A 27,488-nucleotide genomic window follows, 5' to 3' on the forward strand; every position below is an offset into this window, starting at 1 on the left:
CCCCGCCCCCGCCCCCCGCCCCCGCCCCTGCCCCCGCCCCACTGGCTCATTGAAGGTAATTAATTGCCCCTTGCTCCAGTAAGCAAGCCCTGTTGTGTAAGGTTTCTTTCTTTTGAAATGGAAACATTCCATTCTATAGGGAAGCTCTTAGCGCAGGGAACTAACCAACTCAAGCTAGCTTCTGGAAGTCCCTGAACTGACCAGATTTTTGCCAGAGCTTTGCCAGAGCAAGCAATCAAAGCTGAGAGTCCCTTCCAGAGAAGTGAAGCCAAGCTCCAAAGAAGATTCTCAGGCAAGCAGAGCTGCAAAGGAGACTCTTGAGATGAGCTGATTGGAAGAGGTTTATGCCAATGAGGCAGGCTGGGCAGTATGCTCCAGGTCCCCAGCTTTTGTGAGCTGTCACCGGTGCATGGGTGAGCTTTGGTGATGCAGCGGCCTTTGAGTCGTTTCTGCTCCAGTAAGTAATCCCCCACTCATATTCCTGTAAATGACCTCAGTAAAACTCTTTGGTTTACCAAGTTGGACTTTGATGGTATTTGTACTTTAATCTGTTACGGGTTACCAATTTGGGATAAATAGACATGTATATTTGGTCTTCCAGGGAATAGTTTCGTCACACAAGTCCATACTCATGCTCAGTCAACTCTAGTTAAACTCAGCGAGTCATTAAGTTAAAAGAAGCACTTGCTGAAAGAACGACAGAGAAAAGAAATCACTGATAGACATTTTAAATGTTGGCAGCCTATGAGGAACGTGTATTTCCACCTAGTGGTAATAATCTGAAACTGCAATTGAATTTCTAAGAAACTTGTTGAAGAGGCATCATCTCATGAGGATGCCTGAGGTATCCGCTATTTGCATTTGGGAACATCCTGGGGTACAAGGACTTGTCTCCCAACGGGGATGTATCAATTACTTTTCTAGTTGTTGTGAAAAATTCTCTGTAAAAAACTGACGGAAAGAAGGGTTTATTTGGGTTCAGTGCGGAAGGTACAGCTTATCGTGGTGGGAAGATGGTGGAGGCAGGAGCTTGAAGCAGCGGGTCCTCTTGCATCCATGGTCAAGAAACAGACGGGGGAGGGAGAGGGGCAGGGTCAGGGGGAGGGAGGAATGCTGGTGCTCTGTTTGCTTTGTCTTTTGGTTCAGTCTGGAACAGAAAAGAGCGCTGCTTACGGGACATATGGGAAGGGGGGAACCAGGAAAGGGGAAATCATTTGGAATGTAAACAAAGAATATAGAAAATAAAAAAAAAGAAAAGAAAAATAAATAAATAACATTGGCTCATAAAAAAAAAAAGAAAAGAAATTATTTCCACCAGAATCGCCTATAGGCACTTGTGTGGGGGAATATTCTTGATTAATGATTAATGTGGAAGGGCCCAGAGCACAGTGGGTAGTGTCACCTCTAGGCAGGTGTTTCTGGGTTTGATAAGAGAGGAAGCTGCAAAGATGGAGAGAAGGTTCAGTGGTTAAGAGAGCATACTGCTCTTCCAGAGCGTTTGCGTTAGTTCCAGGTAAAAAGAAGAAAAGAAAAGAAAAAAAAGGAAGGCTGAGCAAACCAGAAGGAGGAAGAAGGAAGCCATATTCAGCCATGGGCTCTGCTTCCGTTTCTGTCTTCACAAGTGAACTCGGACTTTCTGTCCTAAGTTCCCTTTGTGATGGACTAAGTTGTAATGCAAAATGACCCTTTTTCACAAGTTGTTTTTGATCATCGTGGGTTTTTTTCCCCCACGGTGACAGAAAACTAGGACAGAAATGCTATAGGAGAATTAAAGCCAATGATTTCACCTGAGCTTCTGATAAAAAGAAATAATGTTTTGTCCTCAGGGATAATGATAACACTGATCGCATTTTCAGTCAGTATTTCTTCCCAAATGAATTCAAAGATCAAAGTGGCCACATCTGTGATTCTTCGCCAACTGGGGTAGAGTACACTTGACTCAGAACTGTAGGTGATTCTATTGGTTGCATGTTCTGCCCCACCTCCTTTCTCAGTACTTAAGCACCACAGGGTGGCTTTCTTGAGTCACAAACAGCTGGGCAGGGAAGGGAGCTCAGCAGGCTCAGCCCTGCAAGGTGTGGCACACAGAATTGAGAGTAAAACCCAGAGAGAGACTTGTTTAAAGGAAGCAGCAATGGACCTGATCCCAAACTTTTCCGTGGAAACCTGGATGCTCCTGGCTACCAGCCTGGTGCTCCTCTACCTGTGAGTAAACTGCTCAGGCTCCTCTCCTTAGTGATCAGGACTTGGGGGATGTGAATCAGATAATTCTTTCCTTTACTGGCTTGGAAAATTCAAAGAGAAAATGAAGGGAACATTGCTTGAGTGTGAGATGTACAAAGACCTAAGATTTTGCTTTTGGTCTTATGCAAATCCCTCCTAGGGGATAAGTATACATTCCTCTTCTATTAAACTCCAATTTTTTTGTGGGTAGGAGGATCAAGTGACCTCAATAAGGCCTGGGATATCCTCCAATTGAGGCTCAGATTTTCACCAGATTAACCACCCAGGGCTCAGAGAAGCAGATTGCAAAAAGCTGGTCGCTGTGTTTGATGGAAGGTCTCTTCTGCCAGGTCTCAGGATTGTGAGCATTGTGGGGATGGGAGGAGCTTTTGTGTTGTCTTCACCTCTGTTTTCTCTGGTGCAGGAGGTGTGGAGTGTTGCTCCACGTGCACTTGCCTAATTTCTGCTTCCTTGTCCCATCTCTAGGGCCATTTTAACAACGCCCCTAGTATATTACATTTGATCATTCTATTTTTGTAGTGTTTTGCCTGCATGTATGCATGCATGTGTACTACGTGAGTGCTTGGTGCCCATGGATGTCAGCAGAGGACATGCGGATGCTGGGAATTGAACCCTGGTCCTCTGAAGAGCAAGAAGTGCTCTTAACCACCGAGCTGCCTCTCTAGTTCCCATAAATGGTGAATCTTCAGAGCAAAGAAGACCCGACTTTGATTCTTTCCCTTCACCATTCCTTGTCAAATCCCCTAGCATAAGTATAGGTAGTTCCTCCTTCCCTGCTATGAAATCTACTGGCGTCCTCAAAGGGCAGAAACTTTGAAACCGTTAGGATGTTAAATATTTTCTCTATGTTCCACTGGGAGAATAAATGAAAACATCCATCTCAGGACTACCTTTCGATGAATGGATTCCTGCGTAATAGTACAAGTGAGGGGAGGAGAAAGGTTATCTTGAGTTCCATGATTAAAAGTATAGGTGGCTACCCCACTCATCTCATTCTACAGCAGTGGTTCTCAACTTGTGAGGTTTCAATCGTTTGGGGTCAACAGACCCTTTCACAAGAGTCACATATCAGACATCCTGCACATTAGATATTTACATCATGATTCATAACTAGCAAAATTATAGTTATGAAATAGCAATGAAATAATTTTATGGTTGTAGATCATAACAACAGGAGGAACTATATTAAAGGGTCACAGCGGAGAGGTGCATCCATCTTGGTTCCGGACTCCGGGGATCGGACAGACTGAGGTACACAAACATAATCCGAGGCCAACACCGCGGTGGTCTGAGCCCGACGGGCGTTGGCCTGCACCCAGGCCCTGGGCGGGTCGGGGGGCAATCGGGGTGCCAACCCAGCCAGGAGGTTTTTTGCCCAGGCCTGCATGCGCGCCGCCGCCATTTTGCCTGCAGGACGACAGAGAGCTCTGGCGGGCAGACCTGTAACAGGCATAGCCTAAGGCTAACAAAGCAGGGGTCCAGGCCCCAAAAGGCACAGGACTGACCCCAAGATCTGGGCGGCTTGGTGGGCCATCTGTGAGTCAACCCGCCCAGGTGATTGTTAGCAAAGCAGACTCTCCTGGCGCTTTCAGGGAGCACGGGCGCGCACGCCCGCCATCCTAGTCACCTGGTGGACCCAATTAACAGTCATAGCCCTAGGGGAACTTTGCTCGGACCTTGGCCTCCCAGGCTTTTGCCTGGACTCAGAGACTGGGCGGCCAGGCTAACCTTGTGTGCGACAGCCCGGTTGGCGGATCGGCTGCCCAGCGGAGTGAGCGGAACACAGGGGAGGTCACAGTAGCATACACCATCGGCACTCCCTGGGAGTGCACACAGGCTCCATCTGCTCCACAGACACAATCTAGGGCAAGGCCTCAGGCAGAAGCCCTCAGCTCTACTCTCTCCGCTTCCGGATCCAGATCAGTCTGGGCGGCAGCATTACATCTCCAAGTCCTGCAAGTGGCTAGCTGGGCTTCCGGGCGGGCAGCTGGGAGAAGTCAGTGTGCTCCAGTGAATCCAGCGGGCCCCAGCGGGAGCCTTCGGGTGCCTGCTTTGGGATCGGAACAGCCTGGGCAGCAGCACACTGTCTACAAGCAGTGCAGGAGGTAAGCTGTGCACCAGAGGCCAACTGGGAAGGGGCAGCTTGCACTGGTGAGTCTAGCACTGACAAGATAAACTATCACCAGTGAGAACTAGATGGCAAAAGGCAAACGCAGGAACGTCACTAACAGAAATCAAGGCAATATGGCAACATCTGAACCCAATTCTCCTCTACCAACATGTCCTGGATACCCCATCACACCAGTAAAACAAGATTTGGATTTAAAATCACTGGTCATGATGCTGGTATAGGAACACATGAAGGACATACATAAAGAAATTCAGGAGAAAATGGATCAAAAGTTAGAAGCCCTTACAAGGGAAACACAAAAATCATTGAAAGAAATCCAGGAGAATACAAAAGCCAACAAGGAGGAAATGCAAAAAACACTTAAAGAAATACAGGAGAACTTTGCTCAACAGGCTGAGGTCATGAAAGATGAAACACAAAAATCTCTTAAAGAAATACAGGAGAACTTTGGTCAACAGGCTGAGGTCATGAAAGACGAAACACAAAAATCTCTTAAAGAATTACAGGAAAACACAAACATGCAAGTGAAGGAGCTAAGCAAAACCACCCAGGATCTAAAATCAGAAGTAGAAACAACTAAGAAAACTCAAAGGGAGACAACTTTGGAGATAGAAAGCCTTGGGAAGAAATCAGGGGACAGAGATGCAAATATCAACAACAGAATACAAGAGATAGAAGAAAGAATCTCAGATGCTGAAGATTCCATAGAAACCATGGACTCAACAGTTAAAGAAAATGCAAAATGCAAAAAGCTTATAACCCAAAATATCCAGGAAATCCAGAACACAATGAGAAGACCAAACCTAAGGATTATAGGAATAGATGAGAGTGAAGATTTACAACTTAAAGGGCCAGCAAGCATCTTCAATAAAATTATGGAAGAAAACTTCCCTAACCTAAAGAGAGAGATGCCCATGAATATACAAGAAGCCTACAGAACTCCAAACAGACTGGACCAGAACAGAAATACTTCCCGTCACATAATAATCAAAACACCAAATGTTCTAAACAAAGAAAGAATACTAAAGGCAGTAAGAGAAAAAGGCCAAGTAACATATAAAGGAAGACCTATCAGAATCACAGCAGACTTCTCACCTGAGACTATGAAGGCTAGAAGGTCCTGGGCAGATCTCATGCAGACTCTAAGAGAACACAAATGCCAACCAAAACTACTATATCCAGCAAAACTCTCAATCACCATAGATGGAGAAACTAAGATATTTCATGACAAAACCAAGTTTACCCAATATCTATCCACAAACCCGGCCCTAAAAAGGATAATAGGAGGACAACACCAATACAAGGAGGGAAACTTCACCCTGGAAAAAGCAAGATAGTAACCTTTCATCAAACCCAAAAGAAGTTAAGCATTCAAATTTAAAAAATAACGTCAAAAATGATAGGAAGTAACAATCACTATTCCTTAATATCTCTTAACATCAATGGACTTAATGCCCCAATAAAAAGACACAGACTAACTGAATGGATACGTAAACAGGACCCTACATTTTGCTGCTTACAGGAAACACACCTCAGGGTCAAAGACAAACACTACCTTAGAGTAAAAGGCTGGAAGACAATTTTACAAGCAAATAGTCTCAGGAAACAAGCTGGAGTAGCCATTTTAATATCAGATAAAATTGACTTTCAACCCAAAGTCATCAAAAGAGACCCTGAGGGACACTTCTTGCTGGTCAAAGGAAAAATACAAAAAGAAGAACTGTCAATCCTGAACATCTATGCCCCAAATGCAAGGGCACCCTCTTTCGTAAAAGAAACTTTATTAAAACTAAAAGCACACATTGCACCTAACACAATAATTGTGGGTGACTTCAACACTGCACTTTCCTCAATGGACTGATCAGGAAAACAGAAACTAAACAGGGACACAATGAAACTAATTGAAGCTTTGGACCAATTAGATTTAACAGATATATATAGAACATTCTATCCTAAAACAAAAGAATATACCTTTTTCTCAGCACCTCATGGTACCTTCTCCAAAATCGACCACATAATTGGTCACAAGACAGACCTCAACAAATATAAGAAGATCGAACTAATCCCATGCCTCCTATCTGATCACTATGGAGTAAAAGTGGTCTTCAATAGCAACAGAAACAACAGAAAGCCCACATACACGTGGAAACTGAACAATACTCTACTCAATGATACCTTGGTCAAGGAAGAAATAAAGAAAGAAATTAAAGACTTTTTAGAACACAATGAAAATGAAAACACAACATACCCAAATCTATGGGACACAATGAAAGCAGTGCTAAGAGGAAAACTCATAGCCCTGAGTGCCTCCAAAAAGAAAATGGAGAGAGCATACATTACCAGCTTAAAGACACACCTGAAAGCCCTAGAACAAAAAGAAGCTATTTCGCCCAGGAGGAGTAGAAGGCAGGAAATCATCAAACTCAGGGCCGAAATCAATCAAGTAGAAGCAAAGAGAACCATACAAAAAATCAACAATACCAGGAGCTGGTTCTTTGAGAAAATCAACAAGATAGATAAACCCTTAGCCAGACTGACCAAAGGGCACAGAGAAAGTATCCAAATTAACAAACTTAGAAATGAAAAGGGAGATATAACAACGGAAACTGAGGAAATCCAAAAAATCATCAGATCCTACTACAAGAGCCTATACTCAACACAACTGGAGAATCTGGAGGAAATGGACAATTTCCTTGACAGATACCAAATACCAAAATTAAATCAGGACCAACTAGACCATCTAAACAGTCCCATAATGCCTAAAGAAATAGAAGGAGTCATAGAAAGTCTTCCAACCAAAAAAAGCACAGGACCAGATGGCTTCAGTGCAGAATTCTATCAGACCTTCAAAGAAGACTTAACACCAATACTCTTCAAACTATTCCACAAAATAGAAACAGAAGGAACACTACCCAATTCCTTCTACGAAGCCACAATTACGCTGATACCAAAGCCACACAAAGATCCAACAAAGAAAGAGAACTTCAGACCAATTTCCCTTATGAACATCGATGCAAAAATACTCAATAAAATTCTTGCCAACCGAATCCAAGAACACATCAAAACGATCATCCACCATGATCAAGTAGGCTTTATCCCGGGAATGCAGGGTTGGTTCAATATACGGAAATCCATCAATACAATCCACTACATAAACAAACTCAAAGAACAAAACCACATGGTCATTTCATTGGATGCTGAAAAAGCATTTGACAAAATTCAGCATCCCTTCATGCTTAAAGTCTTGGAGAGAACAGGAATTCAAGGCCCATACCTAAACATAGTAAAAGCAATATACAGCAAACCGGTAGCCAGCATCAAACTAAATGGAGAGAAACTTGAAGCAATCCCACTGAAATCAGGGACCAGACAAGGCTGCCCCCTTTCTCCTTATCTTTTCAATATTGTACTTGAGGTACTAGCTCGGGCAATTCGACAACATAAGGAGGTCAAAGGGATACAAATTGGAAAGGAAGAAGTCAAACTATCATTATTTGCAGACGACATGATAGTCTACCTAAGTGACCCAAAGAACTCCACTAGAGAGCTCCTACAGCTGATAAACAACTTCAGCAAAGTGGCAGGTTATAAAATCAACTCAAGCAAATCAGTGGCCTTCCTATACTCAAAGGATAAGCAGGCTGAGAAAGAAATTAGGGAAATGACCCCTTTCACAATAGCCACAAACAGTATAAAGTATCTTGGGGTGACTCTTACCAAACATGTGAAAGATCTGTATGACAAGAACTTCAAGACTCTGAAGAAGGAAATGGAAGAAGACCTCAAAAAATGGGAAAACCTCCCATGCTCATGGATCGGTAGAATCAATATAGTTAAAATGGCCATTTTGCCTAAAGCACTATACAGATTCAATGCAATACCCATCAAAATCCCAACTCAATTCTTCACAGAGCTAGAAAGAGCAATTATCAAATTCATCTGGAACAACAAAAAACCCAGGATAGCTAAAACTATTCTCAGCAGCAAAAGGAAATCTGGGGGAATCAGTATCCCTGACCTCAAGCAATACTACAGAGCAATAGTGTTAAAAACTGCATGGTATTGGTACAGTGACAGGCAGGAGGATCAATGGAACAGGTTGAAGATCCAGAAATGAACCCACACACCTATGGCCACTTGATCCTCGACAAAGAGGCTGAAAACATCCAATGGAAAAAAGATAGCCTTTTCAACAAATGGTGCTGGTTCAACTGGAGGTCAGCATGCAGAAGAATGTGAATTGATCCATCCTTGTCTCCTTGTACTAAGCTCAAATCCAAATGGATCAAGGACCTCCACATAAAGCCAGACACTCTGAAGCTAATAGAAAAGAAACTGGGGAAGACCCTTGAGGACATCGGTACAGGGAGAAAGTTTCTGAACAGAACACCAATAGCGTATGCTCTAAGAGCAAGAATTGACAAATGGGACCTCATAAAATTACAAAGTTTCTGTAAGGCAAAGGACACCATCAAGAGGACAAATCGGCAACCAACAAATTGGGAAAAGATCTTCACCAATCCTACATCAGATAGAGGGCTAATATCCAATATATATAAAGAACTCAAGAAGTTAGACTCCAGAAAACCAAACAACCCTATTAAAAAATGGGGTACAGAGTTAAACAAAGAATTCTCACCTGAAGAACTTCGGATGGCGGAGAAGCATCTTAAAAAATGCTCAACTTCATTAGCCATTAGGGAAATGCAAATCAAAACAACCCTAAGATTTCATCTTACACCAGTCAGAATGGCTAAGATTAAAAATTCAGGAGACAGCAAGTGTTGGAGAGGGTGTGGAGAAAGAGGAACACTCCTCCACTGCTGGTGTGGTTGCAAATTGGTACAACCACTCTGGAAATCAGTCTGGCGGTTCCTCCGAAAACTGGGCACCTTACTTCCAGAAGATCCTGCTATACCACTCCTGGGCATATACCCACAAGACTCCCCACCATGTAATAAGGATACATGTTCTACTATGTTCATAGCAGCCCTATTTGTAATTGCCAGATGCTGGAAAGAACCCAGGTATCCCTCAACAGAAGAGTGGATGCAAAAAATGTGGTATATCTACACAATGGAGTACTATTCAGCCATTAGAAACAATGAATTCATGAAATTCTTAGGCAAATGGATGGAGCTAGAGAACATCATACTAAGTGAGGTAACCCAGACTCAAAAGGTGAATCATGGTATGCACTCACTATTAAGTGGATATTAACCTAGAAAACTGGAATACCCAAAACATAATCCACACATCAAATGAGGTACAAGAAGAAAGGAGGAGTGGCCCCTGGTTCTGGAAAGACTCAGTGAAACAGTATTCGGCAAAACCAGAACGGGGAAGTGGGAAGGGGTGGGTGGGAGGACAGGGGAAGAGAAGGAGGCTTGCGGGACTTTCGGGGAGTGGGGGGGCTAGAAAATGGGAAATCATTTGAAATGTAAATAAATTATATCGAATAAAGGGTCACAGCATTCGGAAAGTTGAGAACCACGTGTGTGTTTGTGTGTGTGTGTGTGTGTGTGTGTGTGTGTGTGTGTGTGTGTGTGTGTGCCTATAAGTCTGTGGGTAGTAGATGCTCTCCTTTCGCACACACACACATTTGACTTTAAGAAAAGGTACATACTCATAATAATGTGAAAATGAAACATTCAAACTTGCTTTTATTCTTTAAAGGAATAGTAAGTATTTAAGGTCTTATGGCAATACCTTTTCCATCTGATGACATTTTACAATGAACTGAAATCTTTCATTGCCTTCTATTCAGCCCTAGAATTTCTTTAAGATAATACCAGGACCCTCTTTCAAAAGGTCAAAAAGTCAAAGTGAGTCTGTTGCTTTCAATATTTGTGACAAATTTACAACTTTTTCTGTTTATAATAGTGTCAGGAATGTGAGCATAATGTATAAACACGGTATAGATTGCATGTATGCTTTTAAATAAACTTGATTATCAGGTTTTGAAAATTTTATCAGTGTTTGATATACCAGTTTGTCAGGTCACGTGAATCCCTTAGTATAGATGAGTAAAGAAGAGGATGGGTCAGTGATGCAATCGAATACCTTCAGGTATGAGTTGGCAGGAAGTGAAGAGTCTTTCTCTTCTCTCAGGAGAGAAATCTGAAATACACTTGTGGGGTGTGGCCCCTACTGGAGATCACTAGAAGGACAGCTGAATTGCACCAAATCAATTTCCTAAATAAAAGCGAGTGAAAGAAACGACATATAAGAATTCACATGGACACCCAAACTCAAGCGCTTATTAATGATTAACTTTAGGATTTAGAGCACAAATGTTTTTCTTGTCTTTTAAGATAACCTTTGTGGTCTTTGGGAGTCCCACAAAGAGTTCAAGAGAAGTGAAGACCAAAAATAGCAATTGTTCTTGGCTGCATGTTGCCTCCTCTGTTTGAATTTTATAGTGCCTGTATCCATGACTGGTGAGTCACGACAATATACAACCCCAATGTACTAGCTTTCTCTTTTGCTTCATAGATATGGAACTCATTCACATGGAATTTTTAAAAAGTTGGGAATTCCTGGGCCCAAACCTCTGCCTTTCTTGGGGACGATTCTTGCTTACCGGAAGGTGAGTGAGTGTTCCTTGAGACGCCTATCTTGCTTCTTTTGGTTACCAAGACTGGCTTAGTTCCATCAATAAAAAGGCAATCTCTTGAGTAGAAAGTGAGGTGGAATTTCAGAAACCATTATTTGGCTTTCACCTGAAACAAGATCAATTTCCTCAAGGCTTTGCTGTTGGTCTTAGGAGAATACTGCTTGGCACCATTGGCCAGCACAGCTCACTGACTTGATGTGCAGATTTGTGATCCTTTCAAGGCAATATCCTTTTATTCTACTCTTCCATTTTTTCCCTTCTGTGGACCCCTTTTATAACATGTGATGAATTACTTAAGTCCTTTTAATATGTGTCTATATATGCCTCATGTTCATTTTTTTGCCCTAGCAAGGGTAAGCTATGATTTTGGAATTTTTATTTGCATATTTAAAATTTACAATTGAAACTTAGCAGACATTTTCATGTTTATTTTTCAGAAGTGAAGAGTCAAAGCAAGGATCTAATTTTAAATGTTATATGTACAGGAGAAATATTGTCCTTTGCTGTGTTGTATGTTAAGGTGGCATCTCCTGATCGTTCCATGTTGACAGGGAGCCACAAAGACAGATTCTCTTTATTAAATTTTTAAAAATACTTTTTAACATGCATGGCTTGCATATATGATTGTATATGAGTCTCTGGTGCCCACCAAGGTGTCCCTGTGGCACTGGAATTACAGAGAGCTGCCATGTGGGTACTAGGATTTGAACCCTGGTCCCCTGGAACAGGAGGCAATGCTCTCAGCCACTAATTCCTGTTTTCATCCCCCTCTGTCATTCTTATTTATTTGCCTTCTCACTCAGCAGCTTATCTGAGATTAAATGCTCTAACTGAAAAGGGGCCAGTGGTTTCTTCAGGGTCCTAATGCTGTTAGTCTTCTAGGGACAGGTCATGAGATAAATGAAAAAGAGGCTGAATAAGGAGATAAATGGATCATATTGGCTTTCTCTTGGCTTCTGTTCCCCCCTGTGCCTATGGAAGGAACAATTCAGAGAGTTTGAGGGTTTTAAGGACAATGTGTAGAGAGAGAAAAGCTTTAGAGAGAGACAGGGTGTTAGCTACTATTCATAGTGAAGAGTGAGTGGCCAAGCACATGCAATGCAGTTAGCAATTATTCACAGCCAAGGGTGAGAGTTTTGTGCATGTGCAACATTGGGAGAAAATTCAGGAAATTTGCATAATCCCATTTCAAATACCTCTAGAACTTAACCTCCCTTCTACTCAAACACATATGAATAAGAATGTCTCTCTCATTGACATTAAGGGATAGTAATTCTGATTTTGTAAGAGTCAAACTATTTGTGCCCCAATTATAGATAAGAACACTATATTTAAAATAGTCATGGATTTTCATTTTCTTCATCTTTCCAGGGCTTCTGGGAATATGCTATACAATGTCATAAAAAATATGGGAAAATGTGGGGGTAAGTATTATAGCAGCTTCCACTGTGTAGATCTGAAATGTTTACAAAAGCTCACGCGATCTTGAGTGCAAGCAGTGCATTATAAAGATTTTGGAGGCTTTTCCTACCAAAGGCCCCTATGTCTTCCTGTGTCATGATTCACAGATGGAACTTGGTTATAAAAGATGTATGTTTTGATTTTCTCCTGGAAATCCTGATGGTTCAGGAATGGTTCAGTTGAGTTTTAGTTCAGTGTGTGGATAGTCTGCTCTTCCAATGTCCTCTTTTGTGTACTCCTCTAGTAACATATAATGAATCACCTGAGACCTTTAAATATATGTCTTTTTTGTATCTCATATTTATTTATTTGGACTTTAGTGCCAAAATTATTTAAAAATTGAATTTAAATGTGCTTTAAAGAAAGACTGTGAGCTATCACAAAACATTGAAAACACAGCTATGTTTTAAAAATCCATCTTCTAAGAATGTATGTAGACTTTTCTTTTATTCATTAGTCTCACGATGCAAAGGCTGCTCAGTAGAATTATGCATAAGTATATCCTTTGCTGACTCTCATCTTAATTGCCCTGGAGTCAGAGTCTTATGTAACCCAAGACAGTCTTGCTAGATATTATCTGCTTAAGTATGTCCTGGGGTGGGGTGAAAGATAATCTTTCTGTATAGTTGAAGCTGGCCTTGAAATCCTGATCATTCTGCCTCTACTTCTTGAATGCTGAAATTATAATAGGCATGCACACACCATCATGTCCAGCTCATGATACTGACTTAAAAATTTTATTTATTTTTATTTTATGTGTATGAGTGTCTTACCTGCATGCATGTCTGTGTACCAGGTGCATGCATGCATGCACTGCCTTAGAAATCAAGTGTCAGATCCATTTGAACTGGAGTGACAGTTGTGAATCATAATGTGGGTTCTGGGAGTCAAACCCAGGACCTCTGGAAACACAACCATGATTAATCACCAAGTCATCTCCCCAGTTCCCTCATGATACTAACTCTTTACAGTAAGTGTGGGACATAGTCACAGGGCCATGTCCCCTGTAGACTAATGGAGTTTTTATCTTAGAACTTAGGTAACTGCTGCAAAATGATTATCTATTATTAATAACAGTAATTATTAATGGGAGACATTTAAGCTGCCCTCTGTGGTCACCTTCTTCCTACCTTCTTCTTTGCTTATCCTTCTGGAAAAATTGTTGCTCATATTTCAAATTCTAATGAATTCTAGTGAATTATTCCATTTCAGGGCCATTGGAGGTTGGTTGAGAACATTACAAGAGGGGCCAACATTGTGTTCTGTGACACACATGAGCGGGGAGGCATGGCCTCTTCATGCCTCTTTAACTTCTCTCACACATCTTTATACAACTAAGGGCTGGCCACTGGTCTGCTGAGTAAACGCAACCCATAAAGACCTTGTGGTCCTGCTCAGAGCACACTGCACTGGATACCCTTTGCTTATCCATTTGCACTTACATTTCTCACCTTTAAGTTTTCCATTGACTCAATATCCCTTTTGGTAATGTAATATTTTGATCACGCAAAATTATGAAAAACATTGTGTATAGGCAATATTCATGCATGCGCCACCCAGACTTAACGAATGTTCCAATTTCGTTCTAGTTATCATTTCTTTGTAGAGCTATTTTGTGTTTGCCTCTTCCCTACATATTACACTTCATTTCATGAGATGCCAGTGATCCGATCTGGGCTCAGAATCCCCAACTTGAACTAGGTACTCATGTTGCTGTGTAACATAACATAGTGTTGTATAACTAAGACGTGGTTTATGTAACATCTGGATCAGATTCTGAGTTCTGGGCAGGTTTCCAGCTATAAAATCCACCTGATTGGGTTTAATCCTCTCTGCTTTGCCAATGCAGGTTGTATGATGGTCTACAGCCTGTCCTGGCTATCACAGATCCAGAAATGATCAAAACAGTGCTGGTGAAGGAATGTTACTCCACCTTCACAAACCGGCGGGTAAGAACCTATGTAAAATACCTTCACCTCTATTTGTTTACACATCAGGGTCTTTTTTATGTGTGTTTACATGCATGTGGTATATTCTAACACATGCAGATGCTCATACCCACATACATACAGGCCAGAGGACAATGTTGAATGTCCTGCTCTACTGTTCTCAGTATTACCTTGTGATAGGGTCTTGGACTGAACCTGGTGCTAAGCTGTTAGTTAGCAAGTGCTGGCACTTTTCTTGTTCCTCTCCCTTAAAGAGCTGGGGTTACAGGTGCTCAGAGACACATCTAGCTTTTTAAAGTATATTAGAACTCAGTTCCTTATGTTTATACAGCCAGTATTCTTTCTACTGAGCCACCTTTCCAGAGTCCCATTTATATGATAGTTTTTCTTTTACGATAATTTCATAGGTCATTGGCCTAAATGTACAACAAGCATCCACGTGTTCTTCATATTCTTTGACTCAATGGTGATGTTTTATATAACTGTAAATTTAGTATACTTTTATGGCAAGAAATTTGCATGACCCATACATTTTATTCATTATCAATTTTACATGCCTGTATTTGGTAGTATGTGTGTATACAGGTGTGTAACTCCATGTATATTTATTTGTCCAGCTATGTAAACCACAGAATTATTCCTTCATGACAGTCTATTTGAGTTGCCACATACATTTTGTCTTTTCTCCTTAACTGGAAAATATTTTTTCTTTAATTTCTATATGATTGGCATATATTTATCATAAAATGGATTAGGCTTTCTTGTGATATTTTAAATTGTTTAAATAGTTATTTTATATTTGTTTATATGTGTGTGTGCTTATACATATGTGTGTATATACCCACAGAGCCCAGAAGAGGGTGCAGGAACTTTTTAGAGCTGTAGTTACTGGTATTTATTACCTGAGAACCAAAGTTCATACATCTGTAAGAACAGAAAGCCTTCTTAATTGCTGAGTCTTCTCTTTAGTTCCTATATGTTTTGTTATATATGATGATACTCATGTGTCTGAATTTGTCTTCATCTAACATAATTATTTCCAGCTACATCTGTTCTTCTGCAAATGATATAACGATATAATTTTATTCTTCTTTATGACTGAACCAAACTCCATTCTCTGTCTCTCTGTTTCTGTCTCTGTCTGTCTGTCTCTCTCCTCCCCCCACTCTCACAAGCAAAGTTTTAGTATTTGGAGTCTTGTGTTTGTGAAACACACACACACACACACACACACACACATTGTCCCCTTTCTGGTTCCCCCACCCACAGTTTCTTATCCCATTTCTCCTCCTCCTGTCCCCAAGAAGATGCTCCCCACACCAGGCCTTACATTCCCTGAGGCCTCAAACCTCTTGAGGATTAGGCACATCTTCTCCCATCGAGGCCAGACCAGGCAGTCCTCAGCTATATATGTGTCTGAGGCCTCAGACTAGCTTGTGTGTGTGGCCTGGTTGGTGGCTTAGTCTCTGAGAGCTCCCAGGGGTCCAGATTAGTTGAGACTGCTGGTCTTCCTATGAAGTCACCCTCCTCCTCCTTAGCTTCTTCTATCCTTCCCCTAATTCAACCACAGGGGGCCCAGACTTCAGTCTAATGGTTGGGTGTAAGTATCTGTTTCTGTTTCAGTTAGCTGCTGGTTGGGCCTCTCAGAGGAAAGCCCTACTAGGCTCCTGTTTGTAAGCACATCATAACATCAATAATAGTGTCAGGCCTTGGTGTCTCTCATGAGGTAGATCCCCAGTTGGATGGGTAACTGGACTGCCTTTCTCTCAGTCTCTACTCCATTTTTGTCCCTACAGTTCTTTTAGACAGGAGCAATTTTGGGTCAGAGATTTTGACTGTGGGTTAGTAACACCATTCCTCCTATTGAGGCTCTGTCTGTCTACTGGAGGTGGACCCTTCAAGGTCCCTCTCCCCACTGTTGGGCGTTTCATCTAAGGTCCCTCCCTTTGAGTCCTGAGAGTTTCTCACCTCCCAGGTCTCTGGTACTTTCTAGAGGGTCTCTCTACCTCCTACATTCTGAGGCTGCATGTTTCCATTCATTTTGATGACCCTCTGGGCTTCTCTCCTGTCTCCCCCATACCTGCTCGTATTCCGCTTTTACCCTCCCTCTTTTCTCTCCCATCTAGATCCCCCTCTCCTTCTGCCTTGCATGATTATTTTCTTTCCCATACTAAGCAGGATTGAAGCACCCTCACTTGGCCTTTCTGCTTGTTAAATTCTTAAATTCTGTGGGTTGTATCCTAGATATTATGTACATTTGGGCTAATATCCACTTAATAGTGAGTACATACCATGTATGTCCTTTGGGGTCTGGATTACCTCACCCAGTATGATATTTTCTAGTTGCATCTATTTGCCTGCAAAATTCACGATATCCTCATTTTAGTAGCTGAATAGTATTCTATTGTGTAAATGAAGCACCTTTTCTGTACACATTCTTCCATTGTGGGGCATCTGGTTTGTTTCCAGCTTTTGGCTATCATAAATAAGGCTGCAGTGAACATCATGGAGCATGTATTCCTCTGGTATGGTGGGGCATCTTTTAGGTATATGCCCATGAGTGATACAGCTGGGTCTTCAGTTAGGTCTATTTCCAATTTTCTGAGGAACTGCCAGATTCACTTTCAGAGTGTTTGTACCAGTCAGCAATTACACTGGCAATGGAAGAATATTTCTCTTTCTTTAAATCCTCGCCAACATCTGCTGTCACCTGAATTCTTTAGTTTAGCCATTCTGGTTGGTGTAAAGTGGAATCTCAGGGTCATTTTGATTTGAATGTCCCTCCCTGATGACTAAGGGCTTTGAACAATTTTAACTGTTGCTCTTAAGTTTTTATGACTTTCTGTGCAACATATACACTTATAATATTTCATTGAATCTTTTAATTGTATACACTAGAAGAGTTAGCTATTATAGTGAAATGATTGTGAACATTGATCAACTCAAGCCAACTTTTATTTTTTAAAAATTTATTTATTATTATATGTAAGTACACTGTAGCTGTCTTCAGACACACCAGAAGAGGGCATCGGATCTCATTATGGATGGTTGTGAGCCACCATGTGGTTGCTGGGAATTGAACTCAGGACCTCTGGAAGACCAGTCAGGGCTCTTAACTGCCGAGATATCTCACCAGTCCCTCAAGCCAACTTTTATTAAACCTCTACAACTGAAACCACCCCCTCTGTCTCCAGCCTTTTAGGGAGTGAGTCATTTGAAACATACAAATTCTGGACCATTTAATGATATTATAATTCTAAATAATTTATAAGTAAGTCATACCTGTCAACATTTTTTCTTTTATGCACAACTGTGGCGTCTTCCAAACCTTTATGTGCAACATCTCTTTTGCTTTGGATTCTAGAACTTTGGTCCAGTGGGGATTTTGAAAAAAGCCATCCCTATATCTGAGAATGAAGAATGGAAGAGAATCAGAGCCCTGCTCTCTCCAACCTTCACCAGTGGGAAGCTCAAGGAGGTAATGAAGTAATAATCTTTTTTGTTGAAAACATGAGTAACAGTTTTGGGGACAGGTAAGGTGGAAGATCACAACCCCTTTAAAGCAGTGCCCTCTGAGTCAAATCTTCCTAACAATGGCTTTAATGGCTTTTATGTGTTAATTTGACTTCTTGCGTTCTCCTTGGAAAAGCTGTGTCCACTGGGAATTGAGTCCCTTATTCACTATGCATGGATTTTTGTTTTGTGTGCAGATGTTCCCCATCATTAACCAGTATACAGATGTGTTGGTGAAAAACATGAGGCAGGGATTAGAGGAAGGAAAGCCCACCAGGATGAAAGAGTAAGTACTAGCACAGTCGTTGGGTAGTTGTCTTAGTTACTTTCCTTTTGCTGTGACAACATACTCTAACAAAAGCAACTGAAGGAAGAAATGTTTCATTTTGGCTATGGTTTCAGGGAGATATAGTCATGGCAGGAGTAGGAGGCTACCTTATCACACTGTATCTACGATCAGAAGAAAGGAAGTATGACCAGGCTATATCAAGACCTGCCCAAAGTAACTTGCTTCCAATGAGTCTCTACTTCCAAAAGTTGCCACACTTTCTCCAGATAGTGGCACTAGTTTGGGACTAAGTGTTCAAATACACAATCCTCTGGTGGGATATGCACATTCAAATCATAACAGTAGTGCTAGGAGACTCCATAACTACCTACTGGGGAGTTGAAGTTTCCATTGTTAAGTCATAATTGAAGTTACTCAAGAACTAGTCAAAAGTCGGTTTTATGGTGTTGCCACTGATCACAACAGCTCAGACTATGACTGGAGTTGAGACCAAAGGAAACTTGAGAAGCATCCCTGTAGCAGCATTAGGACTGCAATGGGCCACTCTGGAAAGGAATGTCTCCTATGAGAAAGTAGGGTGCTCAATAGAGAATGAGTCTCACTTTTGTATTCAAGATTCATTATTAACTTGTCTATTCCATTATCGTTGTTGAAATTCTAGAAAAAAGATAGTTTAGAAAGAAGGAACTTTATCTAAACAAAGTTGTTAGTGGGATTTCAATAGAAAAGAGTGGAGAAAGTACTCAGCACATATTAGGATGCTGTATGTATACCAGGAAAGTTAAAACATCAAACCACTTATATTCCATCATAGACTTTTTGAGACTATCAATGAAATAGAAAATATTTCTTTAGGATGTCAAGATAATTTTATGGGTTAGGGTACTTTCCACATGAGTTAAATCTCTGGGAGTGGGAGAGAATTGACATCCACAATGAAGAACAAAATAAAGGAGTGTACACATGCTTAGTATTTAGCTTATCTTTCCCATACTTACACAGTGCAGAACCAAACCCAGGGAATGCTGCCACCCATGGTGGAGGATCATATCTTTTCACATCAATTAATAATCAAAGCAACACGTCATAGGCCTGTCCAACTGGTAGAAACAATTTCTCTTCCCCAGTGACTGTGGATTATGTCATTTTGATAATTAAAGCTAACAGTCATAGATAGTATCCATGTCATCCCACATCACAAAGATAGACACAACACTGTCACCCGTCAAACTTTTCACAAGTGAGTGTGACAGAAGCAGGACATGGTAGACAGGGTTTCTGTATGATGATCTGACTGTCTTGGCTGGACATGTGAATTACTCTTGCTTCACACTTTATATATCTTAGCTAAACTAAGAAGGTATTTATTTGTTTCTTTCCATCTCTCTTCAGCATCTTTGGGGCCTACAGCATGGATGTGATCACAGCCACCTCATTTGGAGTGAATGTTGATTCCCTCAACAACCCACAGGATCCTTTTGTGGAAAAAATCAAGAAGCTCTTCAAATTTGATATCTTTAATCCACTGTTCCTCTCAGTGAGTACGTAATCTAATGTTTCATTCTTTCTGTCTTTTTAAGCAACAGTGTAGTGAAAGAAAATCCACATATGTTGTAGACAGACCAGTATTTGGTTTTCAGTATATTTAAAGTATTTCCATCTATCACTGTTAGCTGTGGAACATCTTTGTTATCCTAGAAACTCTGTACTTTTGCTTTTTTGTTTTGTTTTTTGGATTTGGTTTTTTTCGAGACAGGGTTTCTCTGTATAGCCCTGGCTATCCTGGAACTCACTCTGTAGACCAGGCTGGCCTCAAACTCAGAAATCCGCCTGCTTCTGCCTCCCAAAATGCTGGGATTACAGGCGTGTGCCACTGCCTCCCGGCCAAAACTCTATACTTTTAATGACCAATTCCTTACCTCTCTCATACATAAGCAACAAGTAAGTCTACTTTCTAACAGTGTAGATTTGCCTATTCTGAGCACTTTATATGAATAAAATTGTACAATCTGTCACCTTTTATGTCTGGCTTCCAAATTAGTGTGCTTTAAAAGTTCATGCATCTTGAAGTGTATATTAGTACCTAATTTTTTCTATGGCAGAATCTCATCCCATTGTAAGAACATGACATGTTCTATTTATTTGTGACTGGTGGACATTTAGAATGTTTTAACTTTTTGGCTTTTTGGAACAGTGCTGCTATAAACACTCATACACAGGTTTGTGTCTGAACACACTTTAAGTTGTTTTGGATGTATACTTGAGAAGAAGTGCTGAGTTGTATAGTAATGTCTAATACAGAGTGCTGAAGGAACTGCATTTTTGTCATAAAAGGCTGTTGGCTTTTCTCAAAGATTGTTTATATTTATTCATCTGTTTTTATCATTTTTCATTTGCATTGAGGTGCTCAGTTGTATATAAGAGCATCCTTGAGGTGACTACTACCTAGTTAGAGTAATATACCTCTTTAATAGTCACTAGGTTCAGTAGACTAATATGTTAAAATCTTCTTTTTGCGTATTTTTAAGTGTTGTTTATTTGTAGTTTTCATGTGATATTTCTGTCTGGTCTGAATATTAGAGGCACTACTTATCTTACTGAGAATTTTGGAGATATTTTCATGTCTTTCTATATTTTGGAAGTGTTTGGAAAGAAATGGAATATTCTTTTCTTTAATCATTTGGTAAAATTCAGTATTGAAACCTTTTGGTCTTAGGCTTTCCTTGTAGACAGCATGTTCTTTTTTAAAACCTGGTATACTTTTAATTCTGTACATAAGGCAAGGTAGGAGAAGGCAAAGATTCAATATGATCCAGGAACATATTTATAAGATAATATGCTTTTATCATAGTTCTCCATTTACTCTAGACTGTGAGAGATGCTATGGGTTTCTGTGTACTTCCTGGGTAGCATATAACATCTCTTGCCACAGGTCTATGATTCATGGTATGCATTTCTTTTTGAGGCAGCTTCTATGGTTTGTGAACTTCTAGGAATCTGTACATTCTAGCTAAGTTACATAATTGAGGCTATTGTTCTAGCCCTCCATTTATTAATAGAATTCATTTATATGCCCTTATGTTTTTCATAACGTTATCCCCCTCCCACTACACTATGCATGCTAGTAATCTGAGTCATCGCAATTTCTAGAACAATCCCAGCTAACACTTTGCTAACTCTGAAGATATTTTCACAGAAGCATCTTTGTTTTCGTTGATTTCCTTCATGCTTTTTATTTCATTCGTTTGCACTTTGGTTGGTAGTATCCAGCCTCCCTGTTCGAACTGTGTTTTCTCTTTTCTTTTAGTGAACATGCTAGAAAGTGTTGGCATGTGAGGCCAGCTTTTCTTTAACAACTATAACCTCTCTTCTGAGTATTGCTTTGCACCTATCTTACAAGAACCTTTTTTTGGTGTGTTTTTGGTTAAATTTATTATCATCATCACCATCATTATTGTTTTTGTGTGTATATATGCATGTGTGGGTAGGTACTTGCATATATGGGTGCACATAAATATACAGAGGTAAACCTTAGAAGAAAACCTCAGACCTTTTATTAAGGCTCTCTCATTGGCATGGAACGTCACTAGGTAGGCTGGTCTAAGTGACCATCGAGCTTACAGAATTCATTCTCTCTACCTCTCACAGTGCCATTCTGAGCCACTGCACTTGCCCCTAACATGAGTTGTAGGAGCCGAACAAAGATTCTCACATTTGAAAGGCAAGCACGTTACCCACTGAGTCATCTCTCTACCCCTAAAAGCTCTTTCTTGATCACCTTGATTAAGTACAGCACTGGGCTAAAGCCTGATTTATAAAAAAAAAAAAAAAAAAAAAAAAAAAAAACCAAAAAAAAAAAAAAAACCAAGCCAAACCAACAACAAAACTCACAACCCTCAGTCTCCCTTAGTCTGATATGTAAAAGGTGAGAAGTAAAGGAATTTAACCCTGAAACTATGTAGCAAGAATAATCTATATCACTTCTATGTTGGTGGCAATGCACTGATATACCCTTTTCCAGCAAGTGGTCTCGAACCTGAGCAAGAGGGAACGTATCTCAGTGGGGATCCTGATGACTTACTGTTCTGATTATCAGATTGTGTATAACTTCTCCAGGTATATTTTTGTATTTTCATTATGGTTTCTCTTTTTTTTCCCCTCTAGCACTCTTTCCATTCCTTACCCCAGTATTTGAAGCACTAGGTGTCTCCTTGTTTCCAAGAGATGTCATAAACTTTTGTAAAACTTCAGTAGAAAAAATGAAAGAGAACCGCATGAAAAATAAAGAAAAGGTAATAACTGATCATGATCACGTGAGGACTATTATCTTTCCAATTCTCTTTATCAAACAAATATGCATGTACACACACACACACACACACACACACACACACACACACACACTTACATCCTCTGTATCCTTAAAAATCAGGTGGAGAATTGAAGGTTAATAATAGGAGAATTTGGATGGTTTGAAAATAGTGAAGAATGTAGAGATTGGGAATAGAAAAATAAAATGAGCCAGAGAAAGTATTTACAATTAAATGATATGCCTGACACAGAAATATTTTTAAGGCAGGAACTTCACTGCATGCCAGGAAAAAGAGATTTTTTTTTTGCATACAATGTGTGGGGAGTAAGTTAGGGGAATTAAGAAAATAAAGTTTTTTATTTTCTTAGTGTCAGGGATAAAACCAAGATCTTTGTACTTGGTTAGCAAATATGTCATCCTTGAACAATGGTCCAAGTTGCCCAGTATCTTCCTTAATTTTATTATAGAGTTGCATATTGAGAATAGGGTTTATGATTTTGATGTTGGATCAGAAGATTCCCAACTAGAGAAACCATTATTAATGACTTATTTTTTTCAAGGATTAAGTTTTCTGTGATCTTAGTTCACACCAGAGGAAAAAAAGCAAAACATTAAAAATAGAACTTTTATGTGCTAGTCATATGAAGACATAAGTTGTGTGGGAGACATCTGTATTCCCATGCTTACTGAATCCACATAAAAAATTCCAAAATCTATAGAGGAGTGGATATTGAAAGTTCTCATTAATAATGAATAATAGATGTTGAGAAAAATATGTTTAACCCAATTTAAGCAACATTTACTGTATACCTGCATCAAAATTTCAGCTTGTTCAATTGTCATGTATAATTTTAAATGCATCAGTAAATGTAACTTAAAAAAATATACACAATTCACCACTTCCCTTTCCTAAAAGGACAGTGATTCTGCTTAAACATTTCTTTCCATTAAGTCCCTGGACCTCACACTGGCAAGAAGTCACTTCATTTCCAAGTTTATCATTTTATACATTTTCAAAAAAGTAATTTTTTTCTACCTGTCCCAGTTTAATCTACTTTATTTTTAATTTTTATTGTTTTGAGAAATAGTCTTGCTATGGAACCTAAATTTGCATCTCTCAGTGATTCTGCTTTTGTAGTTGTGATAACAAGCATATGTCTATAAATCTGGCTGGTCTGAATTAAGTTTGAGCCCCTCCTGACTTGGAGTGCCATAGTGCTTCTCTGGGTAGTCAGACTTTGCTGCATACAGATGGACTAAGGAGTAAGGAAGGGGAGCAGTATTGGGTACCCCACTATTGCCGAGGATCATAGAATTCTAGCTTGGTGTGTAGAACATTTAAAGATATTCTCCCCTAAACTATTGATGGAATCTGGAGATGAACCAAGTTTCATCTATAGGGACAATGGTTTGAGACTGAGATAGACAGATAAAAGATCAAAGCCCACTTCTTCCTGTGTAAAAATACATGTGAAGGGAAGGAGCTGGCCAGGACTGTTCAGAACCCAGAGTTGGGAGTCTGTTCTAGAAATATGTAGGAGCCTTTTCAAGTAAATAAATATGTCTCCAAATTGAAAACAATTACAACTTTTCCAAACCCAACCCAACCGAACCCAACCCAATATACAACCCAACCCAACCCAACCCAACCCAACCCAACCCAACCCAACCCAAAGATGTCAAAGGGAAGAGGGACCAAAGTTATTGGGCCAAGAGCCAGTGTTCACTCAGGAAAGTTTTCTGTTCCCCAAAGTATACATATGTATATTTTTGTTTATCTTTGACTTTGGGAACTCTAGTCAGACTTCTGGACTTTAAATAATATCTGGACTTCTGAACATTATTCTCAGAATGGTTGCTAGTTCTGAACTTGACTCACCCTCACCTCTCAGCTGACCTTGCATCTCTCAAAATTATTTTCTTTCAGCAAAGAGTTGATTTTCTTCAGCTGATGATAAATTCTCAGAATTCCAAAATCAAAGACTCTCATAAAGGTAAGCAAGGTTGTTTTACATTTAATGATGGGGAACCTCAGAGTTGGGAGTCTGTTCTAGAAATATGCAGGAGCCTTTTCAAGTAAATGAATATGTCTCCAAATTGAAATCAAACAATTACAACTTTTCCAAACCCAACCCAACCCAACCCAACCTAACCCAACCCAACCCAACCCAACCCAACCCAACCCAACCCAACCCAAAGATGTAGACAGCATATACAGCAGCCGGAAGAACTTTACAGAATCACAGGATTATTACTGTGTTCAAGGCTTGAAGGTCAGTTATAGCATATACTTCAGGTCATCAGTGGTCCCTAGATCTTGTACCATCTTAGAACAAATACCATCTTAGCCTCATCTAGACTCATGGAGTCAGAAGTTGTCCCTAAAGATTTGCATCTAGACATCCAGTGAGCAGGTATAGTCCCACAGTGGTGATGGTCACTGGAAGTACAGGGTGCTAGTCTACCCAGCACTTGATTTACAGTCAAGCTTTGGTTTTTTGTCTAGTTGATAAAGAATGTGTGGAGAAAACTTGGTATTAGGCATATATACAACTCCCCTTCATAGTTTTTTACCTACTCATTTCCCATCATGGATGACTTTTGAGGAAACCATTGCTGTGATGGTTGAAGAAAGATGGCTTTCTAATTCCACCATCTCGCATGCAGCTATGAGTGGTGCTCCATGTAAGAGAGGGACAAGCTGCCTGCTTTCTTTGTTTCATTTAAAAAGTAGTTAACAAGGTTTAGAGAAATTACAGGCATATAGTCAATTTCAGCTGGATATATAAAGGCATTTTATATATCCCCACCTTACACTTTATATTCTTTTTAGAATATATCTTATACATTCACTTATTTTGTTTGTGTTTGTGTCTGGGCATGCACATACAGTGGTGTGAGTGTGAAGCTTAGAGGACAACTTACATGAGACTGTCTTGTCCTTCCATCCTATGGGTTCATGGAATGGAATTCAGTTCATTGGGCTCAGCCCTATATCTGCTGAGCCATCTTGCTGGACTATCATGCCCTCCCTTTTAATTAATTAATAATTATAATTTGTTATAGATATTTACCAACAACTTATTAATTATAATTATTAATTAATTAATTAAATCATTCACTTTACATCCCAATATCAGCTCCTCTCTCCTCTACTAGCTTCCTTTTCTCACAGCTCCTTCTCCAATTCCTCTTCCTTTTCTTTTGAGAATGGAGAGCACGTCTCCCATCACCTCACTTTGGCATATCAAGTCACTGTAGGGTTAGGTGCATCCTCTCTCACTCAGGCCAGATAAACTCAGGGAAACGGGATCTATAGGCAGGAAACAGATTTAGGAATAGCCTCTACTCTAGTTGTTGGGGGACACATGAGGACCAAGCTGCATATCTGCTACATATTTGCAGTGGTATGTGTGTGTGTGTGCGTGTGTGTGTGTGTGTGTGTGTGTGTGTGTGTGTGTGTGTGTGGTCTAGCCCATGATTGCTCTTTGGTGGTTCAGTTTCTAGGAGTCCCCAAAGGTTTAGGTTAGTTGACTCTGTTGGTCTGTCTGTGGAGTCCCTATCCTCTTTGGGTCCCTCAATCATTCCCCCACCTCTTCCATAAGACTCCCTGAGCTCCTTCCATTATGCGCCTCTCCATCTGTTTTGGTGAGCTGTTGAGTGAACCTCTCAGAAGACAGTTATGCTAGAATCCTGACTGCAAGTATAACAGTATCATTAATAGTGTCAGGGGTTGGTTCTTGCCCACAGAATAGGTTTCTTTTTTTTTTTTTAGTCTTTTTTCTTTTTGTTTTTGTTTTGTTTTGTTTTGTTTTTTTTTTGAGATAGTGTTTCTCTGTATAGCTCTGGCTGTCCTGGAACTCACTCTATAGACCAGGCTGGCCTTGAACTCAGAAATCTAACCACCTCTGCCTCCCAAGTACTGAGATTAAAGGCATGCGCCACCACTGCCCGGCAAGGACAGGTTTCAAGTTGGGCCAGTCATTGGTTGGACATTTCCTCCTTCTTTGTTCTGTCTTCGTCTCTGCACATCTTGAAGGCAGGACACATTTTTTGTAGAAGGTTTTGTGGATGGGTTGCTGTCCTTATCTCTCCACTGAGAGTCCTGTCTGGCTACAGGAAGTGGCATCTTCAGGATCCATATCCCCAACTTCTAGGAGTTTCAGCTAGACTCACCTTCATAGATACCCTGGGGCCTCTTCCCACCCCAAACTTGGGTCTCTGGCATGTCCTAGAAATGCCTCACCCTCACCATTTTCCATTCTTTCTCCCCTGCTCTCCTAAATGTGATCCCCCTATCTGCTCTGCTTCCCTCCCCATCCCCTCTCCCACGTAGTTCCCTCCCTCCACCTACCTCTTATATTTATTTTATTTCTTCTTTTGAGAAAGATTCAACCACCCCTGGGCACTCCTTGTTATTTGACTTCTTTGGGTATATGGATTGTAGCATAGCTATTCTGTATTTTGTGGCTAATATCCATTTATAAGTGTCTTCATACTATGCATGTACATTTTGGTCTGGGTTACCTTACTCAGGATGATATTTTCTAGTTCTATCCATTTTTCTACAAAATTAATGATATCCTTGTTTTTAATGGCTTAGTAATATTCCAGTGTATAGATGTACCACAATTTCTTTATCCATTCTTTAGTTGAGGGACATCTAGGTTGTTTCCAGTTTCTGGCTATTATGAATAAAACTGCTATGAACATAGTTGAGCAAGTATTCTTGTGGAAGGTGGAATATCTTTTGGGTATATGCCCAGGAGAGGTATAGCTTGGTTTTGAGGCAGACCTATTTGCAAATTTCTCAGAAATAACCAGATTGATTTCCAGAGTGATTGTACATGTTTGCACTCCCACCAGCAATGGAGGAGCGTTTCCCTTGCTTCACATTCTTCCCAGCATGCACTGTCCCTTGAGATTTTGGTCTTAGCCATTCTGATTGCTGTAAGGTGGAATCTCAGGTTCAT

At 40.4% G+C, this 27,488-nt stretch overlaps 1 protein-coding gene across 1 annotated transcript in view; it reads left to right on the forward strand.

The window, feature by feature from the left end:
* Positions 1 to 2,134: 2,134 nt before the first annotated feature.
* Positions 2,135 to 27,488, forward strand: part of LOC127672696 (cytochrome P450 3A9-like) — a 54,199-nt gene continuing 28,845 nt past the window's right edge. Inside the window, exons 1-9 of the mRNA XM_052168007.1 lie at positions 2,135 to 2,205; positions 10,871 to 10,964; positions 12,363 to 12,415; positions 14,302 to 14,401; positions 17,766 to 17,879; positions 18,112 to 18,200; positions 19,596 to 19,744; positions 22,368 to 22,495; positions 24,443 to 24,509. Of these exons, the coding sequence (XP_052023967.1) occupies positions 2,135 to 2,205; positions 10,871 to 10,964; positions 12,363 to 12,415; positions 14,302 to 14,401; positions 17,766 to 17,879; positions 18,112 to 18,200; positions 19,596 to 19,744; positions 22,368 to 22,495; positions 24,443 to 24,509 (865 nt within the window). The remainder of the gene's footprint in view (positions 2,206 to 10,870; positions 10,965 to 12,362; positions 12,416 to 14,301; positions 14,402 to 17,765; positions 17,880 to 18,111; positions 18,201 to 19,595; positions 19,745 to 22,367; positions 22,496 to 24,442; positions 24,510 to 27,488) is intronic.

The sequence above is a fragment of the Apodemus sylvaticus genome, chromosome 22, assembly GCF_947179515.1.
Source record: "Apodemus sylvaticus chromosome 22, mApoSyl1.1, whole genome shotgun sequence".
Lineage (NCBI taxonomy): Eukaryota > Metazoa > Chordata > Mammalia > Rodentia > Muridae > Apodemus > Apodemus sylvaticus.